This window comes from Gallus gallus, chromosome 3 (genome assembly GCF_016699485.2).
Source record: "Gallus gallus isolate bGalGal1 chromosome 3, bGalGal1.mat.broiler.GRCg7b, whole genome shotgun sequence".
NCBI classification, from domain to species: domain Eukaryota; kingdom Metazoa; phylum Chordata; class Aves; order Galliformes; family Phasianidae; genus Gallus; species Gallus gallus.
Window position 1 is genome coordinate 55,092,453 of NC_052534.1, and position 22,888 is coordinate 55,115,340.

The following is a 22,888-nucleotide window of genomic DNA, read 5'->3' on the forward strand; positions in this document are numbered from 1 at the left end:
ACAGTGGAATGTGACAGAAGTCAGTATGTAAAAGAAAACCAGTAAGACCTTAAGGGCTCAAACAATAGGTAGATGGACTGTTCTTTCTTGCATAGGCACTCTTTATGCTTCTTACATGGAAAGATAAAATTTTATGTGGCAACAGTCAGCTTAAAGATAGTCACATGTGGCAAATGAAATGGGTGTGCCCAACATAAAATGTTATTGCTAGTTAGTACAAGTACAGTAAATGACAATATTTACATGCCATTTACAAATGACAATTATTAGTAATAAGTAAAATAAACACTGAGCAGGCACTGTTTTGCTATCAGGAACCTATGATAAATGCTCAGCAGTAAGAGGCTTAATTCAAAGTTTACTGACGTTGAAGGGAGGCTTCCATCATATTTCAGAGCAATTTCAATCTGCCCTTAAGTCACATATAACATCTCAGCTGAGAATTAGAAATTCACCCTAAAGAAATAAGAACGTTTCATAGTATAACACACTAAAAATACTTAACATGAAAAAATTATAAAGTGTTGTTATTATGGCATGATTTTATTTTATGGCTTTACAGTATTCTTCTACACTGTATATTCAAGACAGAAGATTTCTGTAGGACAGTGAAATAACCAAGAGTCACATCAGAGTTTACAGGTATAATATAATTAAAGATCCTTCAACATGACAAACACAGCTATTTGTCCATAAAGTATGACACATCAGACTTAAAAGCTTTTATGACCATATTATTGAAGTCTGGCTCATTAAGAACTAATAGGTCTATGACTGTCAGCATCAAGCTTGATATCATATATTCACTAAATTCTCTTTTCCCAACTTACCCTGGTATTTCTGCAGGTCTGTTGATATCATGTTATTACAACCACAAATGTTTGCATCAGAAAAATTAAAGAAAGGAACTTGTCACACACATGTACTAAGAGAGAGCTGATCAACACATTTAGATTACTATGAGTTTGTCAAACTGAAACAACTAACAAAAGCTGCAATTAACTATATCAGAAAAAAGTATTTACACTGAACCTTGTACCGACAATGGAGCCTTATGATTTACAAATTGCTTTCTAACTAGAATATATAGAAGGTACAAATATGCTGTTGCTACAAGCACAGTATAAGAATTTAGACAGAAAAACGTAAGCAAGCCATGTAATCTTGTAATAAGATTTAGATTATAGGTGATGTTAACACGGCAAGATTCCAAAGCATGTCTGTATTAAATTAAAATTCCAGTAGATTATATACAAAAAGACAACATACGAATCAAAACATACTCATTCATTTTCAGTAAACTGAATGGTGAACCAATTTTGATTGCTAAACAGAAAAAAAACATGTTTACAGCTTCTTATTGACTGCATCCCCTAACAGTGTTAGAGACAAATGTGTTCCTTAAAATCAGCACCAAATCAAAGTTAATTATTGCCAGCAGGTGGCCAAGGATTGACAAATGCAATTAATCTACATCTTGTAATGAAGTTTAAGAAATAAGTTGAGCAGTCAGTTCATCACCTAGACAGGTTATTTCCCTCAGATGCTTCATGAAGGTTTATATTCAGTTTAAAGCTACCAAAAATGACTTTGCTACAATGAGGAAGTAACAGAATACTTCATTTTGACCACTTCCATGGGGCTATTTATGATGCTGCACTCAGATCCTTAATTTCTTACATTGGTTGAAAGTTTCTTGGCTGATTATTTCCTCTGAAGCCAAATGAAGAGATTCCTAACTGTAGTACAGGCACAGTAAAAGAATCTACTTAGAAAGGAGAAACTAAGTAAAAAAAATGAATTTGTCTTGTAAGTACAACAAATCCCACTCAGATACACTGTGATAATAGAGGCAGAGACTCTCTTTAGCAGAGTGTAAAATAAACTTCTCCAGAGATTCCCTTGCCCTTTCTTGATCAAGACTTGATCAAGACAATTGTGTTAATCAAATAGGACTTTAACTGTCAGAAGACTTCATTAATTTGGGGGATTTCTGTTCCCTATTGTTGTGCGAGTTCCTCATGGGTTACTATCAAATTCTGGCTCAGTCATTCATAGGGGATGTATTACTGAGCTCATTACATTAATTCGGTACCCTTCAATTAAAATATTAATTAAAGATAACAGTAACAAGGGACCTGGAATGTGACATGTGAGGTCAGTTTTACAGAATGACGTGTTGCTTATCATCTTTAAACCTGTAATTTTACTACTTCAGAAAAGAAAGCTTTCTTTATTAGCCATATTGAATGAGTCAGCATACTGGGTTCTCCAGCATTGTTCCTAAATTGAAAATTATTTAGGATTTTTGCCTCACTTGTAGCAAATTTAAAACTGTTTTTTTTCAAAAGTTCTAGAAATGTGCAGGTATGCAATCACTGAATTGTAAATTATGATTCATTATTAGTTATAAAAATTTGCAGCAGTGGTCTATTAAAGCAGAGCACATGTAGTTGATATTTCTCTCTCCCTCTTCTATGCAGCTACTAATCAGTGGGCTCAGAAATATTTCCCTTTTTGAATAAACCTAGCAAATATACACAGAAAATATCTTAAAAAAAAAAAAAAAAAAAAAAAAAGGAGTTGTAAAAGTAAATAATGTGCAACTTAAAATGGGACTTCCTTTTGGATTTCTCTGTCTTTGGAAGAAACACAAGCAGTAATGTCTGGGCATGTACACACTCACATATGTACATAAACAAAACCAGGCCCTCAGAATAACTGTAGCAGAAATTATTTAGGACATAATAAGGAGTGGAATTTCTGTTTATCTCCTGAAAGCATAAATACTGAATGAAAGCATATATTAGATCTGAAACATTTACTATATATTCCTTTTGAACACTAATAATATACTAATGGATGCGCCAGAAAAATACTGAAGTGCAGACAACCTTGAATACCCACTAACAAAAGGGTACCTTAGTGAATTTGAATTAATAGATAAAATACTCTGGAACAGAATGTGATCCAACTAATAAAAGGAGCAACAACCGTGGCAAGATATCCTCAAAATATTCTGAAGCATACTGAAAGCAATGTTTAAATTATCCGTGTTGCTTTGCTAAAGAGCAAGGGCGCGTTTAAAGATGACATATCTAGGTTCTTTTCAGTGGTGCCTAGAACAAGAGCAAGAGATAACATACAAAAAGTGGAACACAAGACACTCCACCAGAACATCATGAAGCACTTTACTAAGTGAGGATGACCAACAACTGGAACAGATTGCCCAGAAATGTTGCGATGTCTCCTCCTTGAAGATATCTCCAGTCAAAAGCTGCCTTGACGTGGACCTGGGCAACTTGCGCTAGGTGGCCCTGCTTAAGCTGAGGGGTTGGACCAGATGGTTTCCAGACGTCCCTTCCAATCTCAGCTGTTCTGTGATTCTTTGATTCTTTGCATTTCTATAATTTCTTAAAGTAATTTGCTAGTTTGACATTCCCTGTTACAGAAAATCTGTTAATAGGGGGATGTTTCTTCTGTCCTCTCCCTAAATTATATTATTGCCATTTATATGTTCATAGCTAATATGTGCTGGTAGTCCTATCTTGTCTGTGGGGGTTTGCAGTCTGCTGATCTTCTGAGTGCCTTGTCCACTGCTGAGAGTCACAGCACAGCTGAGGTTGGAACAAACCTCTTCCAAACACTCTCCCATCATCTGTTTATAAACAATGATAAAATTTCCACTTAGCCTTCTGTTTTCCAGCATGAACAGCAGTCTCATCTCTTTCAGACTCTCCCCATATGATGGATCTCCACAATCTTTAATCACCCTTGCAGCTTTCACTGTTCTTACTTCAGTAACTTCATGTCTTTCTAATGCTTGGAAGCCCAGAACTCGGTGCACTGTAGGTACGACCTCAAACCATGGATTGTTAAATAAACCATTAAGTAAGCAAGCACACACAAAAACCAGTAACTACTAATGAACATAAAGTAAGTCAGAAAGAGAGGCAATTTCACTACTATTATTCCTATGAAGTAAGCATAAAGGTTAAATTCTGTATCAATGATAACTTTGTGACATTTCACCAAGTTTGAGTTCATCATCTCTTTTTAACATACAAAAATGAAGATGTCGACTCATGCAGCAGTTAACCAGTGCAAATGTCTAATCTTATTTTTGTATGCTCACACTGTTTCTCCTATTTAGTTTGATACACTCAGTGTAAAATGACCCAACTGTGACTTTATCTGTTTGCATGGCACCTTATCACACAGCATGTAGCACAGTGGAGGTGGCAGAGGGAAACCCTCACACATAACTGTAATACAAGTAAACATATAGGGAGTAAAATCATAGGATAAAAGGTTTAATAAAAAGAAAGATTCCTTTGTCATTCATGCAGGTCTGTGCTTAGCTTTGTATTTAGAAGGAAAGCCAGACTGTGTTATGATATCCTGAAAAAAAAATTATCTTTGAAAAAATGGTATAAAAAATTGAAAATATATTTTGTCACAATAGTGAGGCTCACAGATTACTTAGTTGTAAATTAGATTATTTCTGTTATTTGATTTTTATTTATGAATATAGAAGTAGAATTAATTTATCTGGCAAATGTTGCTCTATATTAGAATTAAGTTTCCAACTTTTTATTGAGAAAAGCCATATCAGATATCAAAAACATCAGATAACTGTTTTTCCAGAAATAGATAGTTTTGACTTATTTAGACAAAGATATAAAGCATCTGAAATATTTATTCTTAGCTTGATCACATACTTGCTGGTTTTGCTGAAGGAAAATTTATTTCTGATCTTGTGGAACATGTACTTTCAAATGTGTATTTACTATCCTTACCTTTTCAAATATTTCAAATATATTAGAGCTTCCTTCTAACTGATGTCCAGTAGCAAATTTGCTTTCAGATGATAATTACTTGGAATTTATACAGTTTTCCTCTAATTCTCAAGTCCATTCTTAGAAGTGAAAAAAAAAAAAAAAGTTTGTTCAAAGAAAGATGAACTACCTAACCCTAAAGATAATGAAGCAAGTGAAGGGAGCCAAAAAATGTTCTCTGTAGAACCCAGGTGCTATAGGGAGGCATTCTAGCTTTGAAATAGACTACTCATGCAGTCTGTTCTTGCAGTAAGCTGCTAGAAACTATGATCTATCCATCTGACATTTGTTTTTGATTTAACAGAAGCAGGCTACATGAATAGGTGTGGAGAATGCTGATTTGACATGATCATGCTGTATACAGAAGACCAGAGGTAATAAGATATTCAGAATGCCTTGGTAAGCTTTTCTTACTCTGTGCTTGAAAATCAGTGCTTTAGGCTTCCTAAATGTTGTATTAGAAAAGAATGTTAAGGATCAGTGACTTTTTTTCTTGTAGCATTAAACCTCTGCCCAGAAATAGTAGTTTCTACAAAAGTTCTGCTCAGTTTGTTCATGTAAAATTTCCCATTTGCATTCTAAATTACCTTCCTGCTGTAAGTTACAGCTCCATTCATAAAGATTTAAGTATTGATGTGAATATATATACATTTAAATTATGGCATTTTATTAAAATTTCCTTGCTCTAAATATTTTCTTCTTACAGATAATCTAATACAAATTTAAGAAAACCTTATGTTGTAGGAAAACATTTCATTTCCAGACATTGTTGTGAAATGAAACATATTTTTTTTTCTCATTTAAAATATAAGAAGAGAAGATTGTGGTCCTTGATTTTCTGCATCTGAGTATTAAATGAAAGGACCGAGTACTAGGTAAAGCCTATTGAGCTTGTACAAAAACGACCTGTAAGTAGTGTCTGAATTGATGTTATCACTAGTTCCCATGGAACTAACTGGCCAGTAGTGGTTAGAAAAAACAACACTGATAGCACCAGGCATGCTTGGGGGCTTGTTCCTTACACCTTGTTGCATAGCTAGGGAGACTTTTCATGTAGTAGTGCTATAAAGGCAGGCAAATCAGAGAGCAGACTTGATTCACAAACAGCCTTCAGATTTTGTAGAAGACACAGCTGAACAGGTTTGTAGACTAAACTTCAAATGGGCAGACATATAATAAGAACTTCATTATGAAAATGAAAGTGTGGAAACTAAGTTGCTTTCCTTTTTTAGCACCGTATATACACATATATGTTTATTCTGTATATTTGTTGCTTCTCGAAAAGGATACTTCTGTTTATGAGGATTGACAAGTTTTGCTGGAGAGGAGAGGAGAGGAGAGGAGAGGAGAGGAGAGGAGAGGAGAGGAGAGGAGAGGAGAGGAGAGGAGAGGAGAGGAGAGGAGAGGAGAGGAGAGGAGAGGAGAGGAGAGGAGAGGAGAGGAGAGGAGAGGAGAGGAGAGGAGAGGAGAGGAGAGGAGAGGACTGCTTCTGTATGCTTAACAGATAGTGAGAATAACTTCCAGTCTGAAAATGAATCTCTTAAGATTTCAGAATAGGAAGGGCTACAAAAGTCCGAGAGACCAAATACACAAATCTTTTTGAGTGTTTGGCTTGTTTCCCAGCATTGAAATTATTTTATGTTAAAATGTATCTTTATCAAGATTTCCTGTAACATGGGATGATATTGCAAGAATATTGCATAGGTAATATTTCAATGTGGTTTGCATGAATGGTGGTACAAGCACAGGGAAAATAAGGAATAGACAGTGAAGCCTAGAGGCTTAATCCCTGTAGTCAAACATTAGCTGTCTAGTTTGATGTTTCTGAGAACGATGTAAAACGTGGGGTGACGTTTGTTTATTCCTTACTCTAGAATTCCCATGTACCAAATGCCACCAAGGCAGACCAGTTTCCCAGGGAATTTATTTTAAATTGTACTGATATCCTCAGGATCATTAAGAAGCTGTAATCTAAATAGGGGTGTAGCCTGATTTGCTGATGTTCTAGCAACAGGAAGATAATTTTGCTGTACTCATTTATTTGTGATCAAACATGTTGAGAGATATGGTGAGCCTACAAAACTGCAGCATTAACCTTGTTATATCAGAATGCAAGGTACCAGGGGAAGAAATTAAGAAGAAATTAAGAAAGAGTAGATCCCAGAAAGTCTTGAGCTGTTAGATAAAGTGAAACACATCGACATTAGTCACCAGAGCATTAATGCACATATTACAGAAAATACACAAAGTAGAAAGACCAGGTTGATAGAACGGACGAATAAGATTTTTCTTGTTATAAACTCAGATATAAACCAAATAGAAATACTAGAAATCATACTACTTTATGGAACATACACAACACACTTTCATATATGGTACATTGGGACAAAGCTAAGGGGATTCAGCTTGTATCTACTATGTTTCCTGCATTATGCATTTTTTTCATGACACTTTGACTGGAAGAACATCCAGTCATAGTTCTCAACAGGCTGCCCAGGGAGGTTATGGACTCTCCTTCTCTGGAGATATTCAAGACCTGCCTGGATGCCTACCTGTGCAGCCTGCTGTAGGGGGCCTGCTTTGCAGAGGGGCTGGACTTGATGATCTCTAGAGGTCCCTTCCAGCCCCTACAATTCTGTGATTCTGTAATTCTGATCTTCCCTGACCTCCTTTCAATTTGTGACTTTCTGTTAGATCCTCTGATTTTCCCTTAAAACTGTATATAATAAAACAATTCTTGAGTGATTCACAATTATAAATTTTGTACTATTACAACATTTTTAGAAAGCAATAAAAATATTTCAAATCCACAAATATTTTGTCTCAATTTTCCAAAACAAGCACAGAATAAATATTTTATGGAATTTCTAAAACTGTTAAAATAATTGAGCAATACAATAATTGATTGCTAGTGCCGTAAGCCGGCACTGTAAAGACCTACAAAGACAGTGGAACTTCTTCAGTATTCAGATACTCCTGTATGTAAAACCAGTCACGTGATTAAATACATTGTTAAAGAACTAAATAATCCAAAACATTTTAAATCACCATTTTCCACTGAGAAAAAAAACAAAAAACAAAAAACCCGCATATGATCATATTATTGTTGTTGTGAAACACTGTTTGTAGGTACTGCCATTATGGGTTTTTTTTTTTTTTTTCCACATATTAAAGAGAACTGAAGTAATAAATTCTCAAGGTACAAGTTAATGGTCCTAATATCTGCACATAATGAGACATCACAGGGTGAATACAGGGTTGTGGTTGGACTCGATCTTTAAGGTCTTTTCCAACCTGAGCGATTCTATAATTCTATGATTCCATGAATAAGTGAGGCTAATAAATGACCAAGAGGGGATAAATAATGATCCTCATCACTGCTTGTTCTAAAGGAAAAATCATTACATTTCCTACAGCCTTCTCAGATTTCTTTTTTCTCTTTTACTTTGGTCTCAAGGGTGAAAATTCTTCAGTGTTGTAGAAAGTAGGACCAAAGCTTACGACTTGTTCTCTCACTTATTCTTCTTTCAAAATGTGATGATTTGTTTGAAAAATTGAAATAAATATATCTTGCAGTTGGAATGGGGATTGTAGAGGAATATGATAATCCTGTTTCTCATCAGCTCATTTTGAAATTTTACAGAGATGTCTCCTATACAAACAATCCTTATCCTGACAGTTGAAACAGACTTTACGTCAACAGAATGGCAGAGTCAAGCATTGTGAAGAAATCCTGTTAAGAAGCTGGACCCAAATTCCTAATAACCATGATGTTTAACATACCAGTTATTTCTCATGGCAGCCGGTGTATAAATGTTGGAGATCAAAAGATTAAGGCTTAATAGAAATGAGGAGAAATAGAGATGAAGTACACTCAGCATCAGCAATTTGCCATGCAGTATTAGACAGAGGAAGGTACGTTATTACAGACATTAAAGATAACAAGACAGTGCAATTTTTCCCAATCTTTCTCTGTATCCACCCTTTCCCATTTCTTCTTTCTCTACACTTTCACTCACTATCTGCACATACCCTGCCACTGCCCGGTCAAGCAGATCAGGGGCTTTTGGGGCAGAGACGACAAATTCTCTAAGAGTGATTCTTGTTGAAGTAATGTGGACCCATACAGCCTTGCTGGGAAGAAAGCTACACTACTATCAGAGCTACAGGATCACTCACAGTTGTTTGGGCTGCTATAGTGAACCCCCAGGGTATACAAGGTTTCCACCTCACCTGCTGAAACTGGAGTTGTGCTTTGTGTTCTGCATGCATAAGGTAGGTAAAGTGAACCCTTAATTTTTACCATTTAAAATAAATAAATAAATAAATATTTGAGGTATTTCTGTCTCTAGTTTGTACAAAGAACACCACATCCCTAGGATACAGTGTAATTTTCCATAACAAACTATTTGTTTTAAGAAATGGCCAAATTTCCATTATAAAAGATTGTCAAAATAGACTGCTTATATAAATATTAGGTTATTCTGCATTTTCATACAGAGAGAATAGAAGACCTCAATATTACATTTAAACAATAATTAATTTCTTTAACATCTTTAAAATTGGGAGTGACTAAAACTTCAATCTCCAGCTTTTGAAGATATTTATATGCAGTTAGGGAAGCCATTTAAAGGAAAAGTAACTCAATACACTCAAGTTTGCTGAGCTTCTTGTGGGAAACAATATCTTACCTGATTGAATCTTACTAATATATTACATGCAATATTTTTGTACTACATTGACACTGCCACACAGCTTTGCATCATAGAGCAATAGCCTTAAATAATCTCTTAGCTCAATACAATTTTTCCAAGGTTAGCATTTCATCTGGTATGAGTCTGAACATTGTATCATGTTCCTATTTGGGATCTTAAGTCTCTGAGATCATCTGTACTTGCCTTTCTCCCCTTCACTCTGTTACCAATCTTAATCAGAAATGTTTCTGGAATTTCACAGTAACCTGGGGAATACCTACCCATTATGCCTGCCCTATAGTCTGTCTTGTGATGATACATCATCTTCCTGTAACAATTTGCTTAGAGTTCAAAGGGACAGTGTAGATGTAACAGTCCAGAATCAGAAGACAGAGAAATTTTATTTTCTTTTATATTTCCATTTAAAAAAAATTAGAAATAAAATTCTTTAGTTCAAAACGTAGAAATTATTAAGAAATTAGATAAGCCAATTTTGCTGGAGTTTTATACTATCTGAAGAAAAAAGTAGTAAAATAAAATAAAAAAAACCTTGGAAGTTTAGGTTGACTGAATTTCTCATCTTCCTTGGCTAAGACTAAAGCCAACCCCTTTTACTTGTCTGACTTTCCAAAGAGTTCCCATTCCAGCCTCAAGGGACTGCAGGAGGAGTGCTTAAGATTCACAGGAAAGATGCAAAGGAACAGGACTAAATCATCCTGTGATATGCAGGTACTTCACTCTGAAATGCAACGAGGGCAATTTAAGCGACAAGCAGATAAATACACCACCACTGTTGCTTTTGGCAGAAACTTCTAGTCGTGGACTCTTCACCGACTCTTCCTGATATCCTGGTTGCTGGAATGTACATCTATCATACACCTCAGAACGATCCTATTGCTCTCTACAGTGTAGATTATTTGTTGATACTACAGAAAGATCTGGAGTATGTCAAATCTGAAGGCAAACTGATGAATCTCATCTCCCAGCAGGAAGCAGTAGAGCAAATATGTCTACAGGGTTATTCATACTTAACTTTTTATTGTAAATTAGCTAAAACAAAGTTTTCTCTCTGCTGCACTCAAGTGGTACTTCTCTGTAGAATTCAATGGTATGAGAAGTCAGATTCCAGTCTGCGAAAAGATGACTTACAATAGTGTCTTCATAAATTATTTATGATTATTTGCAACATGGACTATAACTCCATGGCTTGTTCAAAGGCATTGGATTTGCTTGTGTTGAACTTAACAAAGTGTAAAACGGTTTAGGTAATGGAGAAGATGTTAACATCACATTGTGACTAATTTTCTGTCTGCTTTGAGGAGCAGCAGCATTAGTTCCTGTGCCAAAACCTATAAATCAGTGTGTTGAAAAGGTAAATTTTAGACAAGTGTTCTTACAGAAAAGGACGATAAGAGAGTCAAAAATGAAAAAATTCTCCTTTAATGTTATCTCCCAGAAAACATCTCTAGAAATTGAATAGCTCAGAGGCTTTTGAAGCCCTCCCAAAATTGGAGTTGAAGAAGGTCAACTGTCAAGATACTGTCAGCAGCTGACAATTAAATGGCGGCTACAAAGCACTGAGCTCTCTGCCAGTTGCTTTCTACATTTTAAACATCTGGAGCTTTTGAGACCTTTCTAGAGCAAGAATCATTTATTTGCAAACTAGTTTTCATCAGCTATCATAAAAAATTACAATGGCAAACGCAGATTGGCATTAACTGCGTTTTACTTTATTATTTTATGAAATACGAAATAGTTTCTACTAATATTTGGAAAACAACAGAATTCAGCTCAGGTTTTTTCACATTCGTAGTAAACATGATTGAAAGGAAAAAAAAAAAAAGGATTAACAAAGTGATGCTTTGTGTTTCTTTACACTAAACCATGAATACCTGTTTAAAAGTTCGAATGCAGTGGAACTGAGTTGGAGTTGCATTTTAGGTGGATGAGATGAATGTGAGGTTGCTCCTCAAGACTACCTGACATGTTTAAATAACATAATCCTCCCCTTTGCTCGTGATTGGATTAAAAAAAAAAAAAAAAAAAAAAGCTTGCTACGGTGTTTAAGCAAAAAATAAAAAGCAAACAGAATCCCATGCTCCCTTACTCTGTTGCAGAAGCCCTGAAGTGCTGCATTTAGGGGGAGGATGAGAAGAAAAGGAATATTTCTGTGGTGCATGCTCAAGCCTCTTTTTAAAGCAAGTTTATTCTGAAGATGAAAAGTGGTAATTGCTATGAGGAAATCTTAACATGAAGAAATAAGCTACCCAGTTATTAAATAAATAAAACATGAAGTGCTGCTAATTTTTCAATTATTTTCAAAATAAAAAAATAGGTACTACTAGGCATATTGGAAGAAAGGTGAGAAAAGGATTGCAGAAGGATAAGGAAATTAAAGGTTTCTGTGAACATTAGAGATTTTAATGCAGGCTCAATAATATCAAAAGTTATAACTTGACTTTTCCAAAAGATCAAATGATTGGAACAAGGTTTTTGATCACCTCTTCTCAATAGGCACCTATGTCAAGTAACTAGGTTTTAAAAGCCCCTGCATCCCTTGATCATCACATGCAAGGTCAGAGTTCTTCAGTAATGGTGAGATGTTTTTCTTCAAATTACACTCATGTTTTTCTCTTATAATCAGTAGATTACTGTAATGAAAGCCAGTGAAAAAGACAAAACACCAATTAGAAGGTGTTTTGGTTCAGAACAGGATTTATGTGCTGTCTCAGCTATTGCAATCCAGAGGCCTCAATTTCAAGCCATTTCTCTGCATGGAGCAGTGGGCTGCAACTCACACCTCCTAGGACCCAAAGTGCCCAGGAACACTGCTGTGGCCATCCACACTGGGGAGCCAGCACAAGCAGATAGGGAACTTGAATGTTTCTCTCCTCTACCCTCTTAGCAGCACAAAGCACAGGTCATTGTCTACTTCTTTCTGAGGAAGGAGGCAGAAAATGCTTTCCAGACAAGCTCTAGTGCAGAGCAGCTTTTTAGACGTGGTCATTTCATTTAAAAACTGAAGTGGGTTCGTGCTTTGATGATGATATATAGCATGAACTTCAGTCAAGATATTCATGTTGTGCTGTTTTTTGTTGCTGGACTATTACGGAAGATATATTTTGGTGGTGAATATTATTATATCAGCCATAGTTTCATGGTTCAAAGAGACAGGATGTTACAGCCTTGCTACATGAAAAATACCTTGTGATACTGTGCTGTGCATTTTGGTCCCTAAGCAAAATTACCATTTTCCCACTGTTAATCAGTTCTTTAAATGATCACTTACATAACTGTACCGTCACAGCAGATCATGGTCCATGCTGAACACAGCGAGATCTGCCCTGTCTGTATGACAAATATATGTGCTTTTACACATGACTGTACATAAGCTAAAAACTAACTGTGAGATCGTGAGATCAGATAACATCTAGTAAACTTTTTTTTTTTTTCATGAGAAATGAGAGAAAGGAGGTGATGGGAGGAAAGAAAAGAATGCATCGCAGTTTCTGTGGGCAGCTGAAAGCAGCTTGATATAGTACCTCAGCTGTGGGGAACTGATGGAAAACACAGGGATAAAACAGGTTCTGCTAAAGGCTAACGAGCCTAATATTTGATCTAGCTAGTGAAGAGGAGTGCTTATAAGTCCCATATGCTCAGGTGGTCTGACCTTTCACAGATATAAATTGATGGAGACCTATTAATCTCGGTGGAAGCATGCCATTTTACACTCTCACACTCCGATCCAATTTGAGTCTTCTTTTTATCTTTCAGTGGTTCCGTTTTTCAAAGCAGCCCTACAAAAACAAAGCAACTTTGCACCTGAGGAATTTCCTTGGTAAAGAAATATGTTCCTGTTTTATCTTTCCACCTGGGTCCTCTAGTTCATTGAAAAAATTGAAGACCATTCCTTTGTTAAAACAAACAAACAAACAAAAATAGAACCAACAGAATAATAGAATTTGGAAAATACACTACTTTCAGTATAATGATTCTCCTTCTACAGCACATTATTTTCTATGTCATCTAGTTTTGTAAGGGCATTTCCATTATACTGGCGGAGAGCTTGTTAGTAATTGTGTCCTCATTTCTACTACAGCAAAAACGAACTCACCGTACTCCTTGAAGAAGAAAACCTCCCTCCTTTCCTTTGCTGATGTATGCAAGTTCTCCTTTCTTAATCACGACTAACAATTCTTTTCCTGGCTGTCTTACAGTTTTTTAAAGGCAATATTGACTAAAATGGAGATATGCTGACCAATTAAATATATGACAGCTGCTCTGATGTCACTTGAACACTGCTATTAATAGACAGATATTGTGGCAGCGTGTGAAACAGAAATGCCTATGAATAAGTCAATTAGACCCACATCATATCCCAGCATTTGAAAGAAATCACAGCAGTAGCCTGTTTCAGCATGGTTATCAGCGCAAAGACAAAATTATGCCCTGTCTCCACCAAGATGTCCTGCATCCACATTCATCTCTCCCTGGGTCTCTCTGAGAGCAATCCCCTTCCCACCCAGCAGCCTGACACGCAGCAAGTCCTCCGTCTGCTTAACCTTCTCACAAGGTTAAGGCCAAGCATAAATGGCAAACTGAGTGAGAGGTGAAACCAAAAGTCAGATGTTGCCCATATTTAGTATATTTCTGTGTGCAGCTGCATACATAGGTAATGCTCACAGCACTGCTGCACCCTCAGTTTCTGATGGAAAGTTATGCTCCTCTACAAAAATATTAAGCAGATGCTGCCCTCTGAGACTCTCTAAGCAGCTCTCTCAAGTCTATAATAGGCTCACAACATGCAAAGTGGAAAATATCTACACCCCTTGGCTGACAGCTGAGTGCCTGGGAAAGTACAAAGGCATTTCATATCAATAGGTGTTCATTTTTAAAGCACAGCAACCACCTAGGAATTGTCAGCTCTCGCACTAGGGTGTGGCAGCGTTGGCACCCCATATTAGCAAGTATAAAATGGTAAAACCCCAGAGCTCATCCAGCCTTCACAAGCACTGCAGAAACTGAGCTGTGGGAGAAAGGCTGGGTACTGGGGAGGAAAGGAAGAAGAGCACGAGAGCACAGAAACTTTCTTTCAGAACAAATAATGTGTGCTTTTCAGAAGGCATGAGCAATTACATGGTAGCAGTATCTCAACATTATCTTCCAGGATTTCTCTAGTTAAAGTTGAGGTTTCTTGATTTCACCCTTAAAGATGTGCATTCCTCAGAGCCATCTCTTAGTTGCTGTACATTCAGTCAAAAACATGCTTACCTCCCACTTTATTCTCGGAAGGTAATGTTCCCTTCCAAAACCTCTTTGCTACATCCAGATGGGTTAGAGTCATAGACTGCTCTGAACGACCACATAGAGAACGGTACACAGGTCCTGGCAGCAATCGCTCCACCAGTATGTTTTTATGCCTCCATGACAATTAGCTAAATTTAATTTGATGGGAAATTCTGTGCTGTGCTTTTAAAAAATCTTACACTGCTGACATTAACACACGCTGTAATGAAAGATTATTTGGTGTGTTTTCTCATACCAGGAATTTTTGTGGGTAACTAGTATAAACCTACCAGCTACAGAAAGAGATCTCTGCAGATATCTTCTGCTAAATATTTGTTTCTTATTTTTAATATAACCTACTCAAAGAAAAATAAATCTTGCTTTTTTTTTGTTGTTTGCATGCAATTCTTTAGATAAACTATAACAAATTTGTCTCTCTGTGTGACTGGGAGAATCCTAACTGCTCACCCCCACCTATTAAGAGGGAGAGATCATCAGCTATGTTTATCTATCCAGGCAACCTGGATATCTTATTTGGCTGGATAGCAAGCTAGCAGAAGCGTATCATATACCACCATGAGACTATGTGGCTTAAATAAGTATCTAAACTGAGTTATCATCCATCCTCACAGCTCCCACTAGGAGGAAGAAAGGAGTAAGAAAATCAAACTCTGTAGGGCCCTTTCATTAGTTTAATTCTATAGTTCAACATCATTTACATAATAAAATGACAGCTAATTTTTCACTTTCTAAGAACAAGTGAAAAATTTCCCTCGAAATTACAGCATCATCGGATTGCAGATACCACACTATTAAATGTGTGTAAGAGAAGTGCTTAAATCATTTAATTGTTGCCTCCTGAGAACTATCCCTGCACCAAAATTTTTGCTTAGAAATTTGCTACTGAAGTCTGGCTTCTGGAGTTGCCCTCTCTTCTATCTGATCTGGCTCTGATTTCTTTATTTTCTATTTGAAAACTGGAGGTCTTAAAACAGAAGACCAGATTTGGGCACTGTGAACCCTAGCAATACACCTCTGACTCTGACACAGTAGAACACAGACAATAACTTCAAAAGACCAAATACTGTTTTTCTTATGCTATTTTCTTGGGATGCTGCTGTAGTAAGAGTAGTAGTAAAAACAGATTTAATAAGGGTTCTAAACAATTTTCTGGAAGACAGAAGACTTCTTTTGTTAAATAATCTTTCAGAAATTGATGTTGCATTTTAAATTTCAATAAATTAAATGAATTTGCTTAAATAGAACAAATACAGCCTGTCTCCCTAGTATGTACACAAAGCTAGCACTTGAGACTTGACAAATACCTACTGCTATCAGAAGACATGTTCTTTGTTTTTCCACTTACTGTGAAAAGTTTACCAGGCTCTCTTGCATAATTGCATATAAGGGCATTTGTTGTTCTTGCCTTTACAGCTGTCATTGCCTACATGGTTGTACCTCAGATTGGCCAGGGAAATTAAAAGCATTAGACCTTTTGAACTGCTCTAGAATATGGAGACCCAAAGTCTGAGTGTCCCAGTGACCCAAGGGCATAAACCCTAAATAACATCAGTTCTACATCCCGAAGCTTGTGGCTGAAAAGTGTCATTTTCACACTACACGTAAAGCTAGTGTTTGACTGGAAGTATAAAAACTGATGTCCCTGCAGGAATATGCTTATTTTCTGGCTGAAGAACAAGAAAAATGAATGCTGTAATTCTAGCATACAGAGACCCATCTTCCACCCAATATGGATGTGGGAGGAAGAATACTGAGCCATCATTTCATTACAAAACACGTAATTTTGTTCTGGCAGCTGGTAAGACCCCAGCTGTCCCTTTCACTTTCACCCTGTGACAAACACATGGTGAGCTGTAAGAATTTCAAGCACTAAAATGGAAAAAAAGATGAACAGTGAGTTGCTGAGAATGCTCATTTGAGTGGGATGTCTTCCTGGCTGTCCCAAATGACTTGCTTTTCTGTTAGCCCCACTGCCTCTAGGGCTTTTGGCTATATATTTACAAGATCACATGACAGGTTAGGTATTAAATATTTCTTTTGAGTAAATGAAGAGGCATCAGCCTTTTGTCTTTTGACAGTAACGTCTTGGTGAGTAGCTGCCATTTCTGCTTCATACCACTCAAAGGAAATCACCAGTACAATTTTTTTTTCCCCTGATGAGACTGATGAGAAAAGCACAAGAAAACCATGTATGCATCATAAAATATCAATTTTTTAGGCTGTTTGCCCTTAAAAGATGCTTCACTATCAATAGAAGAACCACTGGGTGAGTGACAAGGAATTGTGTATGACCGAATGTCTCAATTATAATTCATCGTTGCAATGAAGACTCTGAAAAATAAGTCTGCTTTGAGGACCTACCTAGGGATCTAGTAAGGGCAAGTGAGAGCTGTGCTTCAGGAGGGAAAAGCACTTAAATGGGAAGGAAGGGGAGTAAACAGTTGCTGTTACACGCTATATTTATATACTACGGTACAGAATTAAAGACTTCACAATTTGAAAGTGATCTGCAGCACAATGAATCAAGTTCAGTAGAGAGTGCATTACTCTGTTGGAATCACTTCACAGGTGACAGATCATGTCCCCCCTACTGATATAACCTCAGAAGGAGCAGCCATTATATTATGGGAAACTTCTGCAGTACACTCTTTTTGACACAATGTGACTCCAAATGCTAGGAAGCTTCTTATCCTCTGCAGAGGCCAACCTTAAATTGTATTTTGTTCTTGATGCTGAATGGAGAATGTTCAGAGAAAGCACTGCAGAGAAACTTTCATTAGTAAAGTAGAAAAACAGTGTCATTTCCTCAACTGAAGTACACTTAGCATATTTACTACTCATGCTACCAGAAGCAGCTGCTGCAAAATACAGATCTCAGAGCTTAAAAACCAAGCGTCTCTCAGAAGAAGATTTTGTTTATCTTAAAAATGAGTAATTTAACTCTATGAAACAAGTATAAACCAATGTCTTCCAGACTGCCATTTGGAAATGTGGTTATTTTTGTGTAGCTATAAGGTTGTTCCCTGCAGAACAGGCTGTAGCCCCTCTAGATCGAGGCTTCCCTTGGTCACATTTACTAATGGATCACTGAACAAATACTATATTTATCTTTCTAAACTTAGGCCTAAAGAAGTAGCGCTTTAGTTTTTAAAACAGCTGGCAGCTCCCATAAGGTTTTGTGGAGGGCTGTGGAGGACAGAATGACACAGGGATTACAGAATAATAGCTCAACCATCAGAGCTTGACTTGGGGTTGTTGCATGACATGAAAAAAATTGTCCTTAAGTACCTCAGAACAGATGTGGCACTAAAGAGCCTATCTTTGACAAGCCTCTTTGTTTCTGCAGCCATCAGTAAAGACACAGCAGAGGAAATGGAGGAGCTGCAGTTATGCATTTGCAATACACAAAGTCCTTGTTTTCCCACTAGGCACTGCAGAATAGCAATTGTCCATTCACAGCACATATCACATCCTCTGCATTTCAGAGCTAATATTTTTGCAGTCCTTAAGCAGGCATGTTTGAGCCTAGTATGGTTAATTTTTGTAACCCTTTCAGGTGTATTTGCATGAGGTAGGTGTGCTCCTGTTCTCTTCCTTGCCATATAGGTAGTTTCATCAGGTATAAATTTTAAAGTTAAACTAAAAGATTTTCAAATTCTAGAGGATTTATATCTACAGTAACATCTCAAAGAGAGCTGTCTTGTTTCACAGATTGGGAAAATGTGAAGATTGCTAGTCGCTGAGCATAACTGTATTTTAATCCAATTAACAAAGGACATTGGCTGCGTCGCCTGACATTATTTTTAAGACCACATACACACAAGCTCTGACAAGTGGCTCCTCCTCTCGTATGTTAGAATCACGCTCCTGAAAACAATGTTAGTTTTATGCTAGCAGTTGCTTTCGCTTCCTGCAGCACACACCAGCCACTGTGCTGCTGCAATACTCATTCAAGGCAGATCACTAGCTCAAATATGAATTGAGCCTATACACTCTTAAACAGGCATCAGACTGAATTACTTCAACTTCCAATTAATTTCCACTTTTCTCAGGGTGACTAGCAAAAGCTATCTGAAACCTGGCATTAATATGATTATCAGCTCGCTCCCTTCACACTGAGGATCTGCTCATCAGTCAAAGCACAGGCTTCTTAATTTCAAACTTATGAACTCAAACAAAGTAAAGCAGTCAGTTAAAAATAAAATAAAATAAAATGAAATAAAAGGTAGATATAGTCCTAAAAATGAAGCTGCTAATCTCTTCTGCTCAATCCGTTTATTTCCAACTCCTTTCTCTGCTCTAACTCTCAGACAAACTCACCAACCCCCCAGGATACAAATAAGTTTGTTTTCTTTTCCCTTCATCTAAGCCAACAGTCCCAGGTATCCTCTCCTGTCATAGAGCGGTCAGAAAACACACACAGAAAGCAATCATACTTCCCTCAGCAGATCAGAAAGGACTACAATAACAGATTATTTCTGCAATCTCCTTCTGCTATCACAGAGTTAAACCAGCATAAGTTAGAATTCTCATCCAGTTTGAATAAAGAGAAAAAGGGAGGAAATTCAAAATCTCGTTGCTGTAGTAACTATCATCAGCAAAAATCTTCCCCAGTAAATAATAGTATTATCTCCCTCTCCCCCTCACAGTTTTAGTTCCCCTTCAGAAATCATCATGCTGGCTCTTTTAGATTTGCTGTACATACCTCAACCATTAAACAAGACATTTAACCATAGTGGCAGTTCTGTGACCTTTGAATGCTGTGAAATCTCTAAGCGGTGCAGCTTGTTCATGAAGACTTGTACTGCAGAATCCAGTAACTGCATCCAGGATTAGGAATACAAGTAAATAACAGCAGCAACAACGAAAACAACCAAAAAAAAAAAAAAAAGGAAAAAAAAAAAAAAAAAGGAAAAGAAAACCTCCCCGAGACCCCCCAACCCAGCCAATAAACCACCTTAAGAAACAACAACAACAAAAAAAAAAAATCGGAAAGAGAGTGCACTTTTCTGCCAGTGTACGGACTGGGGTAGAGCTGAGCTTGCTGCAGTCAGCCTGTCTGTGTTAGCAAGCAGAAGGCCGTGCACGGCTGGGAGGTGCTGTCAACTGCCACAGGCAAGGGAAAGCAGACCAATCCGCTTCAGCATTGTCAGCTCGCTGGAGTGAAGCCTTTTCTGTTTATGTTTCCTCATTTCAGGAGTGACGTCAAAGGGTTTAGTCTTTCCTCTGCATGTGCTATTAATTTTAAGCGACTACTATGGGAAGAATGTGGCAGTGATTTAAGCAGGCTACCTTACTAAAAGAAGCCAGAAGCATAATTTGTCTGTCCTGGATTTAGCTTAGAAATACTTTATAATGAGAGGTACCAGAAAGATCCAAAATATCCACACAGCATGGAGATAGCTATAAATATGCACATTTATAAAGTAGAATTCTTAAATATTCCTAAGATATTTCCCAGGGAGAGCTGTTATCTGTTTGGGTTGCAGTGCAAAATCAGACCTGATTCTGCCCTTGCCCTGAAGGAAATCAGGAACTGCTTCTCTGAATTCAGCACTGCTACACCAGTGTAAACCTGGCAAAAGAGATAAGACTGAGCTACTGTACACATCCCTTTATCAGTCAGCACAAGCTACATTGCAAATTAGCAAACTCCTTTCATTATTACATTATGGTCTGCTTAAGATCTGCTGCTCTGGGCAAACATCCATTCCATCAGCCAGTCGCAGCCCAGCTGTGTTCTCCTTACAGCTCTGCTGTGGACTGCCACGAGGGTTTTATTTCATACCAAAGTCTGTGTCAGAAGGCAAGAGGCTGACTTCTAATGTTGCTGCATCATTGGCAGAAGGGATGCTATGCAGCTGAAGCAGAAGGAAAAAACAAGTAGCATATGTCAAGGTCAATTAGCACAGGCAAGAGAGGCCATACCAGCACAAGATAGCTGATAGGAGGTCAGCTGGTAACAATAACTGTTTAACTGTCTTCATCATTTTAATTTTATTGATTTGTTCTTTCAGGGATTCCTTCCAAAGAGATTGGTTAACTATGCACAGCTCTCTCCTAACAACTCCTAACAGTCTAACAATTAATTTTAAAATTCATATAAATGCTTTTTAAAGTGGACAGACTGACAACTCTCAGTGACCCGTAGAACAGGTGAAAAAAAAAAAAGAGTAGATGAAGCTTCTCCAGGAGAATACACCGATAAAAATCAATTGATGCTATCACATATTCTTCTGGAAAGACCAAAATATTTAATGATTAATGATTTTTTTTCACATAAAATTCTGACTGTGGTGTCACTGCTAACATAACCATCTTCAGCAAGAGATACAAAGGGTTGTGGTGTTGTAAGTGTTGGAATAAATGTTAAAAATATATTAAGTAAGTTAGCGATTTACAAAATCAATTAGAGCTCATTAGCTTCATCTGACTGTGCTTAGAAAACTCTATGAAGCAATCTGGAACATATAAATAGGCATATTATCTCTAATACAAAGAAAATTATCACATTCATCTTCACTCAGCATTGGTAAGGGCGTAGCCAAGTACTGCACATTGGGAAATCCTCTTCAGGGACCAGTTTAGGGAACATCAGCTGAAAACAATATAGTTAAGTGGAATGATTCCAATGAGAATGATCAGATCTGAATGATCTGATATGGTTTAGTTCTGCCCTGGTTTCAGCTGGTGTGTTATCAACAATGTTTTTCTCCAAAACACAGAATCATACCAACTGGTATGATAGAAAATCAACTATACCTCAACTAAAAACTAGACAGTTCCAAAAAAAAAAACAGTGTTGTTAACAGTTATTAACTGTTTAAAGTGTACATTTACTCAAAATAAAAAATAACAGACCAAAACTCCAAACCTAAACACTACTCGAGTTAATTCCTTGTACTGGACACATTATTTGGCCTTTAAAATCTTTTAGAGGCTTCATAACACCATTTATATAACTGTGACTTGTCTCAAACTCTGTTGGGCATTTCTTAGGAGAGTGCCAATGCTCTATGAGGACCCACATTAGAAATGTGACATTATAGGCAACCACGGTCCTCTGTTCAGACATGTTCTGTCTCTATACGGAAGTAGGTAACTGGCAATGAGGAGAGGAATATATTTTCTCCACATTCACTGTGGTTAGAACAAGTAAATTGCAGCAAAGGTAAGTTATCAGACGTGAGAGAAACTAAAGGTAGGAGAGTGAAATACTGAAATAGCTTGGCAGTGGTAGTCCAGAGTGTCCTATTACTGGCTATTTTTAAAAGTAGGGTTAGGCAAACATCATTCACAAGCAGTTTTAATATAGGTGCTACTTTGGAATATAGGCACTAGGGGATTTATGAATGTCCATTCAATCCCATTTTTTTTCTTCCATTTTCTATACTTTAGTATTGATCTTATTAATACTGCACTGTGTTTTATGAGCAAGGGTGCTGGTATGTTTTAGGTCTATGCAAAGTCTTAGATACTATCTCTGAGGCAACCTCAGTTTCTGGAAATCACGTGCCCCTCTGAGAAAAAGTAGCCTTTGTGGTTTTTGTGATGGAGATGCTTCCTGGGTTAAATGATGGAGTGGCCTGGAAGCACGTAATGTTGCAGTGTCTACTTAGAGAAAGACAGGATCAAATGAGTACATGTATGCAAAGATGGGAAACGGAGTCTCGAAAAAAAGTCTGGAAATATGAAAAGTTAATCATTATTTATGAAGGGCTGTAGGAGAAAGAAGAATGCAAACCAACATATGCACAGATGTAAAATATATTCATGTGAAGAGAAGGATCTGGAAACTTTAATGCAAGATTAAAATTACAACTTAATTGACATAACAGAAACTTGATAGTGTACAGTCATGTGAATATGTGACTAGAATACTAATACCAAAGAGCACATCTTGTTCAGGAACAACAGGAGGGAAAAGGGTAAAGAAGATTGTGCCATGTATTTCTCTCATATGCTCAGAATGCGTCAGGAAACATGTATTGAAAGTATGACAGAAAATACAAACAAGAATATAGGCATTGTTAGGTGATCTGCTGCAGA

At 37.1% G+C, this 22,888-nt stretch overlaps 1 protein-coding gene across 5 annotated transcripts in view; it reads right to left on the reverse strand.

Annotated features, from left to right (window-relative positions):
• PDE7B (phosphodiesterase 7B) overlaps positions 1–20,003 on the reverse strand; it is a 163,519-nt gene extending 143,516 nt beyond the window's left edge. For 2 of the 5 annotated variants that reach the window (XM_040698415.2, XM_040698413.2), the window contains exons 1-2: positions 19,865–20,003; positions 19,545–19,659 (exon numbers count right to left, since the gene is read on the reverse strand). In XM_040698415.2, coding sequence (XP_040554349.1) covers positions 19,545–19,565 — 21 coding nt within the window. In that variant the 5' untranslated portion in view covers positions 19,566–19,659; positions 19,865–20,003. Of the gene's footprint in view, positions 1–19,544 lie in introns of all 5 variants that reach the window. The other 3 variants (XM_040698414.2, XM_015284177.4, XM_046939183.1) reach the window with 2 other exon arrangements.
• Between the last annotated feature and the right edge of the window lie 2,885 nt (positions 20,004–22,888).